Raw genomic sequence first — 12,454 nt, forward strand, 5'->3', positions numbered from 1 at the left:
TAGGAGCTGTGACTGCAGGAAGCCTTTAAAAAAACAAACATGCCAGAATGTATACCCTTATATGTCTTGGAAAATTCCTGTTGAACCTTCGAGATTCAACACAGGAGTCCCTTCCAAGTAGGTCTCAGCCTGTGACATAGTAGAGTAACTACCCTATTTCAAGGATTCTGCCCTTGTTTAATGTTTTTTTTTTTTTCTCTTTTGGAATTGCCTTGAGGCCAGCTTATCAGATTTTCAAGAAAATCTATGTTGTTACTTTAGTTTACCTACTTTTCCTCACCTAAACCAGCTTGATCACTGACTATGTTAGTCAAACTTGGCCTTAAAACTCTAGAGCTATATTTAAAAAATACAGTTGTCTTCAGAAGACATCATTTAGAAGAAGATGAAATGATGAAAACAGCTTAGAAATTGAGCAAAGAAAATATCCTTGGGGTAAGCATATAATATGCCAAGGTGACTACATCTGCTGGGTGTGATGTTGATATACCAGGTTATTTTCCCACCTGGAGTGCCTTTCTCTTCCTTGTCCACTGGTGGACCCTAACCCTAACCCTATCCTTCAAGACCCAGCTCAGCTGTTCCTTTTGTGGGAGTCTTCCTTGAACCTCTGTCCTCATCCTTAATACCTTCTTCTCGTACCCTGTGCATACTTTAGCCATTGGGAGTTTTGTTAATAACGTATCCTTGTCTCTGCCCTGTCTGAGTTTCTTGAAGAAAAGTGTTTGGTACATCTTTCTTGACTTTCCTCAGATCCACTTGGGATGTTGAGTGGAGTGAGCCCTCAGGCAGTTTAGCTGAATGGGGCATGGGAAACCCTTAGGTGGGGCAGACCTAGCGGGTGAAATCACCTCTTTATCTTAGAGCCTGGGGCAGTTGTCCTGTGAACCAGCTGTGTGACGTTGTCCTCCTGGTTTAAAAACTTCTAAGGTTCTAATCCTGTGATCTCTCTGACCCAGGGACCCAAGCTGCCTCCTAATAACCTTTGCCTCCTTTGTTCATAGAGAAGTTCTTATCATTTTTGTCACATTGAGAGTTTACTTTCATGAGTAATTTCAGGAAACCAGCTTTATCTTGCCTCTCCTTCCTAAAAGAAAAAAAATCTGAGTTTACTTCATTTCCTTCATACTTTGAGGTCTAGTTCAAAAGGCAACATTCCTCAGGGTAGAAGTTTTGCTGTTAACTCCTCAGTGGAAATAAAGTTGTATAGCAGAAAAATTAAAAAATGAAGAAAATGTGAAGTCTCATTTAAGAATTGGTCAGGCATTGAGCTTCCCCGGCCTGTTTGTCAATTTCCAATTTTGTTAAGCATGCCAAGGGAGCAGAGGGAGAGCAGCAGGTTATTGAAGAGAGGAGTTTCCTGTCATTACTGACAAACTTTCTTTGACAGGAGGCTAGAAGTCTCAGAAAAGAGAAGGCGGGAGGGCAGGTTTAACTCCGGGCTCCAGCATGGGTTTGTATTAGGATGTCACCTGAGTTACGGGGTTACATCTCAGGGCTGGGATCTTTGCGACTCAGAGTTTGAGGAAGGCTTTGTTAGCCATGAAATTAAAGTGATCCTGGCTTACCTAATTTTAGTTGGGCTTCATAAAAAATACTCTGTTCGTTATATTAACTACAGCTCTTTTACTTGCTGAAAATCTATTGGCTTCAATACCCTGGAAGTCCCAGCACCTCATGTTTCAGGCATGACTCGTTTCAGGGATTCCAGCAATGTCATTAGGGCATGTTCACTTTCTCTCTGTTTCCTGGCTCGGTCTGCCCATTTGTTAGGTCTTACGTACACAGGTGTCTCTTCATGGTGACCTCTTAAAGCTCTAGGCTTATATCTTCTAGTTCAAGAAAAAGAGAAAAGAGAGCACTTCTCTTCTGATCATTCTGGCAGAAGGCTTAGGATTTGTCATATGCTTTTCCTTGAACCAGTCACCACAGCCATGGAGATTTGCTCCTCTGATTGGCTGGGCCCAGGCCATGGACCTCATGAATAAGGGGTTGAGTCATCTCTGCCTGCAACACAGGGGCTGAATTCCTCTGTGAGAGCAGATATTTTAATTTTGTCAGTTTTGTTCACTGCTGTCTCCTGAGCAGTTAGAACTGTATCTGTCGCATAGTAATGCACGAAAAAATATTTGTTGAATGAATGAATGAGCATGGAGGGAGGCTGATTCTCAAGAAAAATTGTGACGCTTTTACCAGAAAAGGAGGAAATACATGCCAGGTCATAACAGATGTTTGTGCATCGTGCATGCAGGAGAGTGACAGCAGTAGTAATATGAGCTCTTGTCACACTCTTAGCTCTGGACGTATACCGAGCTCTGGAATAGGAATCGAGCCTCTTGAATTGGTGTTGGATCTTTGTGAGTTATGCTCAAGACAGCATGATGAATAGATGTGGAGGTGATGGCAAAGTCATGGGTCCCATTCACCTTCGAGATATCCAGGGGCAGAGCCACCTTTGTACTGAAGACTGGCCCTCAGGGTTATTGGCATTTGCTTGCTCATTTCTCATTCATTTTGCTTATTTTGTACACTGTTGTGTTCTTGACCTTGAGAAGAGCAACTGGCATGTAATAGATGCTCAGAAAGTGTTTAGTTAATGAATGAGTGAAAAATATTTAGTTAATAAATGAGTGAACGATGAATGAACCAAACATTTATTGAGTGCTCTTATGTGCCAGGCTTTGCAAAAGGAACTGGAAACTCTGGAATATAAAAAGGAAAGGCGAATGCAAATCAAAATTAAATCACACTTGTTTGGGTAGCTATAATCAAAAAGAGACAATAACAAGTGTTGACAAGAATGTAGAGAAATCAAAACCTTTATGCATTGCCAGTGGGAATGTAAACTGGTACAACTGCTTTGCAGAACAGTCTGGCAGTTCCTCACAAGGCTTTATATACACACACACGCACACACACACACACACACACGTATACGTATGGTATGTATGTCTATATATACGTGTGCACATCACAGGAGAATTATAATCAGCAGTTCCGCTCTTGGGTATATATCCAAGAGAATTGAAAACATATGTCCACACAAAAACTTGTACACAAATGTTCATAGCAGCATTATTCATAATAGCTAAAAAGTGTAAATAATCCAAATACCTGTTAACTGATGAACAGATAAACAAAATGTGGTAGATCCATACGGTAGAATATGATTTGATCATAAAAAGGAATGAAGTAGTGATACATACTAAAACATGGATGAACCTTAAGGATACACATAAGTGAAGGAAGCTAATCACAGAGACCACATATTGTATGAGTCTGTTTATATGAAATGTCCAGAACAGGCAAACCCATGAAGACGGAAAGTAGATTAGTGGTTTTCAGGGGCTTAGGGGAGGGAGGAATAGAGAGTGCCTGCTCATGAGTACAGGATTTCCTTTTGGGGTGATAAAAATGTTCTGCAATTAGGTTGTAGCGATGAATGCACAACTCTGTGCATATGCTAAAGACCCCTGAATTATACTTTAAAAAGGTGAACTTTATGGTATGTGAATTATATCTCAATAAAACTGTCATAAAAAGTGAACAAAACAGTCACTGCCCTCAAGGCACTTGCGGTATTGAAGGGGAGCGAGATCTCTCAATTGATATTATAATATAGTATAGAAGTGCTGATGTGAACTGCATGTCACACACCTAGCACAGAGGATTATGTTCAAGAGTCAGAGAAGGCCTAAAGGGAGGACATGTGAGCTGGGTTTTGAAGGATTTATAGGAGTTTTCAGGCAGGAAATAGGGCAGGAGTAAAGCAGATGAGGGCAAAGGACCTTCCCAGGCAGAGGAAACAAATGCTATGTGCAGAGGCAAAGGGTTGTGAAGAGGCTTAGCATCCTCAGAAAAGTTCACTGTTGCTGTCATTGTAGGGACCACAGCGGGAGGGGGAGGTGCAGTGACAGGAGATGCGATGGGAAGGGTAGATTTAGGCTAGCAGAGGAGAATTTGAAGTGCCTTGTATACTGAGCTGAATTTGGACAACAGGGAGCCAGTAGAAATTTTTAAACTGAGAATTGCACGGTCCGTTTGTTTTTAGAATTACAGAGGACGAACTGTATCAGGGTAGACTGGAGTTTGAGAGACTGTTGTGCTTGGGAGATATAGAAGGAAACTTAAAGTGGTGAGAACCTGAAAGCAGCCATAAAGATGGTGAGAAGGGGGAACTCAATTTATTGGAGAAACGTCTTCCAGTAAAATAGACAGAATTTGGTAGGATAAGAAACTCATGAAGGGCTATTCCCAGGTTTCCAGGCAGGGAATTCGGGAGAATGGCAATGCCGTGAATTCTCAGTTAGCATCCAGCCCGTGCGTTAGTGGACTTAACTTCCCCTCTTTCCCCAGTTTATAGGGAGTATTATACCAAGTTTTCTTTGATCTATAACTATAGTAAACTCATGTGAGGCAGAGAAAAATGGAACCAGCTTAAATACACCAACTTTTGAGAGTCTCAGTATAGCATCTTTCATTCTATATCCTTTCATTTCCATGTCCATAGAGCATCTGTTTTTCAACACAATTTGTTATATTATTGTTATGTTGCTATTTCCCATTCTACTTAATTCTCTTCTGTTCCGTGTTATTAATGATGCAGATGTTAAACAGGAGGAGGTAAGGAACAGAGGAAGGCCCAGAATTGGGTGGTGGGGATCACAGGGTGACAGGAACACGTGTGCTGTGTGCACCAGAGCCTCTGCTGGGCCTCCAGTTTTCTTCACACCAGAGCTTGGAGAACTTTAAGCTGTTGGGATCACAGCTGGTGAGAAATCATGTTTGGCAAAGAAGTACACCAGTCTGCTCTGGGTCAAAAAAAAAAAAAAGGCTATTTGACTCTAAATAGTCTTTTCTTCTTTGGGGAGTTATGACAGAATTGACCAGGAATTTTCTTGAGCTGAGACTGAGGAGCAAAATAAATTGGTCTAGACAGTATTGAAGGATTTTATTTTAAATCTTGCCCAGATGCTGCTTGCACGGGGGGAAAGCTGAGATAACTGACCACTGATCACCTTTTCCCTTTCTGAGAGCATTAGTCTTTTTCAAGGAAAGGAAAAATGAATTTACCGTTGACTATTTAGGCAGTAATGGTGGTTTCCTTTCAATCTTTAAGAAGAAACTCAAAAATTTAACCTAGGCTTTTTAAGTAAACATTTCTTGAGATGTTAATGAAACACTTGTCTTTTTCATTTTATTCAACAGTTTATTCTACGAACATTTACTGAGTGCCTACTGCATGCTAGGCCACTGTGCTTGTTGCTGGAAGTCACAGCTTAGTGGTAAACTCAAATAGGTTAAAAATAAAACAGTGTGAGAAATGCTGTTATGCTGTGGAGAAATGGAGATAGCTTTATGAAGGGTGTAGAAGAAGCAGCCCTGGAGCCTGTCTAGAGGGGCAAGAGAAGGCTTCCCAAAGAGGTGACATCTACCCTGAATCTTAAAGGTGGAGTAGAAATTTGCCAGGAAGGAGGGAGGGATGCTGAGAATGTGTGCATGTACAAGGAACATGACATGTGTGACCAGAGTGTTTCAAGAGCCTCTGAAATCATTAACATGCATATGTATCATCTTTTTCTTCCAAATCTCTCACTTACTGCAGTGGTTCTCAGCCTTGGCCACACACTGGAATCACCCAAAGAACATTCCATTTTAATACCCTGACTGGGCCCAATCCCAAACTAATTGAATCAGAATTTGGGAGTGTCTTAGGGTGTGGGACCTGGGCTTCTGGGCTTTTTAAAAGCTCCCCAAGGTATGCATGCAGCTAGGGTTGGAGCAATCCCTTGTTCCTGTCACACCTGTTCCCTTACCTTTCGGAGACCTCTGACCCCTTGGCCTTTTCCTTTTCCCCTAGCTCTTCACCCTCCTCCCGGCTCCGTCTCCTGCCCTCCCCAGGCCAGATCCTGGAGTGCATTCCTCACTGTTCACATCTGACACCTTAATCATGTCTCCCCCTCTGTGCCTATTTCTTTCCTTTTTAAAAATCCCATTCCATAGGTTGCCTTTTCATTTTCTGTCTGACTTACTTCACTCAGTATGACAATCTCTGGGTCCATCCATGTCACTGCAAATGGCATTATTTTTTACTTTTTTATGGCTGAGTAATATTCCATTGTATATTTGTACCACATCTTCTTTATCCATTCCTCCGTTGATGGACATTTAGTTTGCTTCCATGTCCTGGCTATTTTAAACAGTGCTGCAGTGAACATTGGGGTACCTATATATTTTCGAATTACAGTTTTCTCCAGAAATATATCCCCGGGAGTGGGATTCCTGGATCATATGGTAGCTCTAGTTTTAGTTTTTTAAGGAATCTTCATACTGTTCTCTATAGTGTCTATACCAATTTACATTCCCACCAACAGTGTAGGAAGGTTCCCTTTTCTCCACACCCTCTCCAGCATTTATTGTTGTAGATTTTTTTGATTCTGACCAGTGTGAGGTGATGTACCTCACTGTAGTTTTGACTTGCACTTCTCTAATAATTAGTGATGTTGAGCATCTTTTCATGTGCTTTTTGGCCATCTCTGTGTCTTCTTTGGAGAAATGTCTATTTAGGTCTTCTGCCCATTTTTTGTTTGGGTTGTTTATTTTTTTGATATTGAGCTGCATGAGCTGTTTGTATATTTTGGAGATTAATCCTTTGTCCATTGCTTCGTTTGCAAATATTTTCTCCCATTCTGAGGGTTGTCTTTTCATCTTATGGTTTCCTTTGCTGTGCAAAGGCTTTTAAGTTTAATTAGGTCCCATTTGTTTATTTTTGTTTTTATTTTCATTACTCTAGGAGGTGGATCAAAAAAGATCTTGCTGCAATTTATGTGAGAGAGTGTTCTGCCTATGTTTTCCTCTAAGAGTTTTATAGTATCCAGTCTTACCCTTAGGTATTTCATCCATTTGAGTTTATTTTTGTGTATGGTGTTAGAAAATGTTCTAATTTTATTCTTTTACCTGTAGCTGTCCAGTTTTTCCCAGCACCACTTACCTAAGAGACTGTCTTTTCTCCACTGTATATTCTTGCCTTCTTTTTCATAGATTAGGTGACCATAGGTGCATGTGTTTATCTCTGGACTTTCTATCCTGTTCCATTGATCTATATTTCTGTTTCTGTGCCAGTACCATACTGTTTTGATTACTGTAGCTTTGTAGTATAGTCTGAAGTCAGGGAGCCTGATTCCTCCAGCTCTGTTGGCTCAAAGTTTTTATCTGTCACATCCAGGATATAAAAGCCACTTAAATATTAACTCACCAAGAAATTTTGATGGTATTCTTTCTGAAAATGTTTATAATTATAAGCAGAGTAAATAAAAAATTCTCCCTAATAACATTGCTAGGATATAGTACCTAACATCGTAAAATAGCCTCATAGCAATTTTTTTGCCATACCTTCTAAAAAGCCAGCAGATTGCCAGATTTTTTATAATAATGTCACTCTAAATACCCAGAAGTCTAAACATAATTTTCTCTTGTGTGCCTATGTTATGGTTGTGTGTCTCAGGGAAAACTTCATGTGGGTTCAAGGTGGGCCCTTTTCATATCAAATGCTGCTATGGAGTGAGGTTGAATTATAAATTGAAATATGTTTTCTGTAAAATGGTAGTAGTAGCCAAAACAGTATACATTTTTGTTTAAAATTTAGTCATCAGAGTAGTGTTTAAAAGGGAAAAACAAACCAGATTCTCAATGAAGCCCAAGTGCAGTAGGTGCTGGGTAAGCAGGAATCCTTATAAATAATAATTCTAAAGAATGGGGCCCAAAGTCTAACCACTTTGGGTTACAGCCTTAGCTATCTCTGTGGGCCATATGGTCATTCTGTTGTAAATATGGACACTGCCTGGAGTGTACAGTTGTTCCCTAGCTTCCAAGAAGCACACAGACTCTAGAATCAGTGGGTGACTCTTTTCTAAAATAGCTTATCCTGAGTATCAGATGATGGAAAGGGATACCTCTGAGCTCCCGAACAGTAGAACATTCTTACCTTCCTTCCCTGAGGAGGTCTCTGTTTTGCCTGGTGGAGGAAGAGGGAGTTGTCACAGTACAATTTCAGGAATGTTGGGAGCTGTGCTTTGGTTCATCTACTGCTGGTGTAGAGCCCACGGAGGTCTCTGGAGGGCAAGGGATCAGATAAGAAAGAAGTCATTCCTCATAGACTGAGAAATCTGAAACCTTAGAAATTTTTGCTGATGAATTTTTATTCCCTTCTAGTCTGAGAAACCTTTCTCTCTTCCTAGCAAGAGACACATGGAACAAATCACTGATGGTGTGAACAATATTTGAGATAAATGCAACTGTCAGATAATTTCCTAGGAGTTCTGCAAGGGCTTGTGGTGACTGCAAACCGCTGAGTCTGTGTTTTGTTTTGTTTGTTTTTAATTAATTAATTAATTAATTAATTTTTGGCTGTGTTGGGTCTTCTTTTCTGTGCGAGGGCTTTCTCTAGTTGTGGCAAGCGGGGGCCACTCTTCATCGCGGTGCGCGGGCCTCTCACTATCGCGGCCTCTCTTGTTGCGGAGCACAGGCTCCAGATGTGCAGGCTCAGTAGTTGTGGCTCACTGGCCTAGTCGCTCCGCGGCATGTGGGATCTTCCCAGACCAGGGCTCGAACCCGTGTCCCCTGCATTGGCAGGCAGACTCTCAACCACTGCGCCACCAGGGAAGCCCTGAGTCTGTGTTTTAATTCAGTGGAATATATTCAGACTCCTTTGGGGACTCTTAACACATCTGTAGCCAAGGGCTCAATGCTACATTATTAGTAATAGTTTTATGTGGGTATGTATGTTCTTGAGCAATTAAGCCATTTCTCCAAAATTTCTGTTTAGTACAAACAGTAAGCCCAGGTCAGAAATGTTCATAAGACATTATCAAACTCTAATGGAGGTTTGATTTTTCCTGGTGTTCAGAACACTATTTTTAAACATGGTGAAGAAAAATTACCTTGGATGTATGGTGCTTCATTGAACAGTGACCTTTCAGGTTAGTTAAGAAAGCTGGAGCACCAGAGGATTTTTGAGCAACTTTTTTGTTGCCTGAGGGAACGACAGAATAGAAATGTGGTGTAAATGTTTAGAAAGGGGATGATTTGCAAGGTTGTGAAAAAGCAAAGACCAGCTGCTGGAAGAAAATGCTTTTATATGATTTCAAAAGAGAGATACTTTTTTACTTTAAGTAAAATTTGGACCCTCAGACCTCCTAGCTTTTCTATAAATTGGCTTTTGTGTATCCACATTAAGCCTTTTATTTGCTCCTGTTTAATGTATGAGCGAACGGTGAAAAGAGAGAGGAAAATGGGTCCGTTCTACAAAACTGCAACGGAAGCATTGGTTCTTGCAATTTTCTGTACAGAAATGTTTGCTCACTCTGTATGCTAAGTAGTTTTAATCATGCCAGGCGTCTAATGACCAGTTTTCTTTTTTTTTCCAGCTGACTCAGGTGTAGACACTTTGGCAGTGTTTATGGCCAGCAGCGGAACGACAGACGTCACGAATCGGAATAGCCCGGCCACACCACCAAACACCCTTAATCTCCGTTCCTCCCACAATGAACTGTTGAACGCTGAAATAAAACACACAGAAACCAAGAACAGCACACCCCCGAAATGCAGGAAAAAATATGCACTAACTAACATCCAGGCGGCAATGGGCCTCTCAGATCTGGCCGCACAGCCCCTGCTGGGAAATGGCTCTGCCAACATCAAGCTGGTGAAAAATGGAGAGAACCAGCTCCGGAAGGCTGCAGAACAAGGGCAGCAGGACCCCAACAGAAACGTCAGCCCCACTGCAGTCATCAACATAACTTCTGAGAAGTTAGAGGGTAAAGAGCCCCACCCACGGGATTCCTCGGGCTGCGAGATTTTACCCTCCCAGGCCCGAAGAACCAAGAGCTTCCTGAATTACTATGCAGACCTGGAAACCTCAACCAGAGAACTCGAGCAGAATTTGGGCAACCAGCATGGGGCTGTGGAAGAGAAGGCCCAGCCAGGCCAGAGCCAGGCCTCCACCGTCGTCGGGAATGGCGACTTACTGCTGCAGAAACCAAACAAACCCCAGTTCAGCCCTGAAGATGGCCAGATAGCCACCGTATCATCCAGCCCGGAGACCAAGAAGGATCATCCTAAAACAGGGGCCAAAACCGATTGTGCACTCCACCGGATCCAGAACCTGGCACCGAGCGACGAGGAGTCCAGCTGGACGACCCTGTCCCAAGACAGTGCCTCTCCCAGCTCCGCAGATGAGACAGGTACCTGGGAAAGGTGTAACCTACGGTGGCACTTTCTTTTGGTGTTTTCCCTTATTGATGGAATTAATCTCTACACTGACCCCCTCCCCGCAAATTTTCATCTGCTGGTAGAGAAGAACATGGGCCTCTTGAGGTAAAATTGGGCAATTTGTGTGAAAATATCATTAGATTCCTCAGCGGTTTCATCTTGATTCATACATAAGTTGTTTGTCCTGGGAAGCATTTTTGTAAAAGAAATAGCTCCCCGGTGTTAAGTACAGTAAAACATCACCTATTTAGCAACTATACTGCCAGTGGTTAAGTGAACTATTTCTATATACTATGTAGAAATACTAGGTTTTGTTAAGGAAAATAATAAAAGGGAGACACTTGCCGGGGGCAGGATATAACCTGAAAAAGAGAACCAACTATTTTAAAATTCTCAGAAAAAACTTATTTATGCTCAAGCTAATGAAAAGTTTAAGGTTTAAAAAGTTGAAAGTCTATTCATTAAAGACATTTCCCTTTTGACCTTTACTGGGGAACATTTTATTAGCCTTGTTCAAGTGATATTTGAAAGTGAGAAAGTAGTGTTTCTTTTAACATATATTTAGAAGTTTTGGATTTTAACTAGTCTGGTGAGACCAGTCTTTCCTGACTTTTGTCTATATTTTGTAACATCTTTGGATTTTTCAGAGGAGTGAGAATTGTCACAGAAATGAACAGGGTCCTAAAAATCAGCTACTTTTAATCTTATCTTCTCATAGCCCCTATTTTACTGATCCTGAGATTAAAAGACTGGAGAACTGTATTGTGTCTGAATTCACTGTAAGCAAGCACTCACAAAGGCTTATTTCTTTAACCTAACCCTGCCTGTGGTGGATCCCAGGGCTCTGTTAATGTGATACAGATGTAACAGATAAAACCACCAGGGAAGGAACCGACATTTTCCCCACCTATAAGGCAGAGAAATTACAAGGACTACAGATGGGAAAAGAGGAGAAAGTAAGACATTAATTTGTTTAAAAAAAAAAAAAAAAGTGTTTTTGAAGTGCCCTTTAAAACCACAGTGCTTTAAATGATAGATTTCATCAGCCTCCTGTAGCTGGATATGGCAGTAGGGAGGTTGAGATGAGCCCATTTCATCTCAGAAATGCCTGGATCTGCACATTATTGGAATCGTAATTATGTATAGTAATGTCACTGAGTTCACAACTCTCTATTACTTTTCACATTTAGAGACTTCATATCCTGTAGCCGATGGACACTGTCACCTGCTAGTGTTTGAATCTATATAAATGGCTCCTTGAGTGTCTCACATTCAAACTCAACCTCGTGTGTTCAGCGCCCTCCACTTGAGGCCACACTGTCTTCCTCACATCATGGCAGCCTTTCTGCTGCTCTTCCAGGCCCTGTGCTCCCTGTTGTAGCTACATTTTACATTTTACTGAAAGGTATTAAGTAACAGTAAAGTCTCCTCGGTTCCTCACTCTGGCCCCCGTTTTTCCAGGGGCAACCACTACTTTTGTTTTAGTTTTTTTTTTTCCAGAAACCATTTTAGGCATATACCCACATTTATAATAAATATTAAAATTTACCCAAATTTTATAATGATATTTTTAAAGAGTCCTTACCATTTAGAGATACATACTAAAATATTATAGTATAATATAATATGCTATACTATTGTATATGGGATTTTGCCCATAAGCTGATCCTTGTTAAAGGTGGGTACATAAGGGTTTATTATTCTGTTCTCTCTCATTTTGTATGTTTAAAAATTTCCACAGTAAAAATTAAAACAAGAAAAAAAATGACACATTACATTGTTTTATAAATGCTTTGCTTTTTCCACCAAAGTATATATTTTGCAGATCACTTCATATCAGGATGTAGCATTTTTCTACCTCAGGCTGAATTTAAGTATTAAAGCATGCTGTTCCACCCTCTTCAAGCTCCATGATTTATTTAATGATTCCCTCACTGCTGAGTGTTTAGGGTATTTCTATCCCTGGCCCCTTCGCTTATTGAGTGCTGGTGTCAATAAGGGCTGGTGGTGAGCACCAAGTTTATTTTTTATTTTTATTGATTTATTTATTTGGCTGCATCAGGTCTTAGTTGCAGCATGCGGGATCTTTTGTTGTGGTGCTCAGGCTTCTCTCTAGTTGTGGCGCGAGGGCTTCAGGGCGTGCAGGCTCAGTTACCCCACTGCATGTGGGATCTTAGTTCCCAGA

General features: G+C 41.1%; 1 protein-coding gene across 14 annotated transcripts in view; it reads left to right on the forward strand.

Annotated features, from left to right (window-relative positions):
• APBB2 (amyloid beta precursor protein binding family B member 2) overlaps window positions 1–12,454 on the forward strand; it is a 379,382-nt gene that overhangs the window by 171,765 nt on the left and 195,163 nt on the right. For all 14 annotated transcript variants that reach the window (XM_057546265.1, XM_057546260.1, XM_057546268.1 and 11 more), the window contains one exon: window positions 9,426–10,241. In XM_057546265.1, coding sequence (XP_057402248.1) covers window positions 9,426–10,241 — 816 coding nt within the window. The remainder of the gene's footprint in view (window positions 1–9,425; window positions 10,242–12,454) is intronic.

Source organism: Balaenoptera acutorostrata, chromosome 5 (assembly GCF_949987535.1).
Source record: "Balaenoptera acutorostrata chromosome 5, mBalAcu1.1, whole genome shotgun sequence".
Lineage (NCBI taxonomy): Eukaryota > Metazoa > Chordata > Mammalia > Artiodactyla > Balaenopteridae > Balaenoptera > Balaenoptera acutorostrata.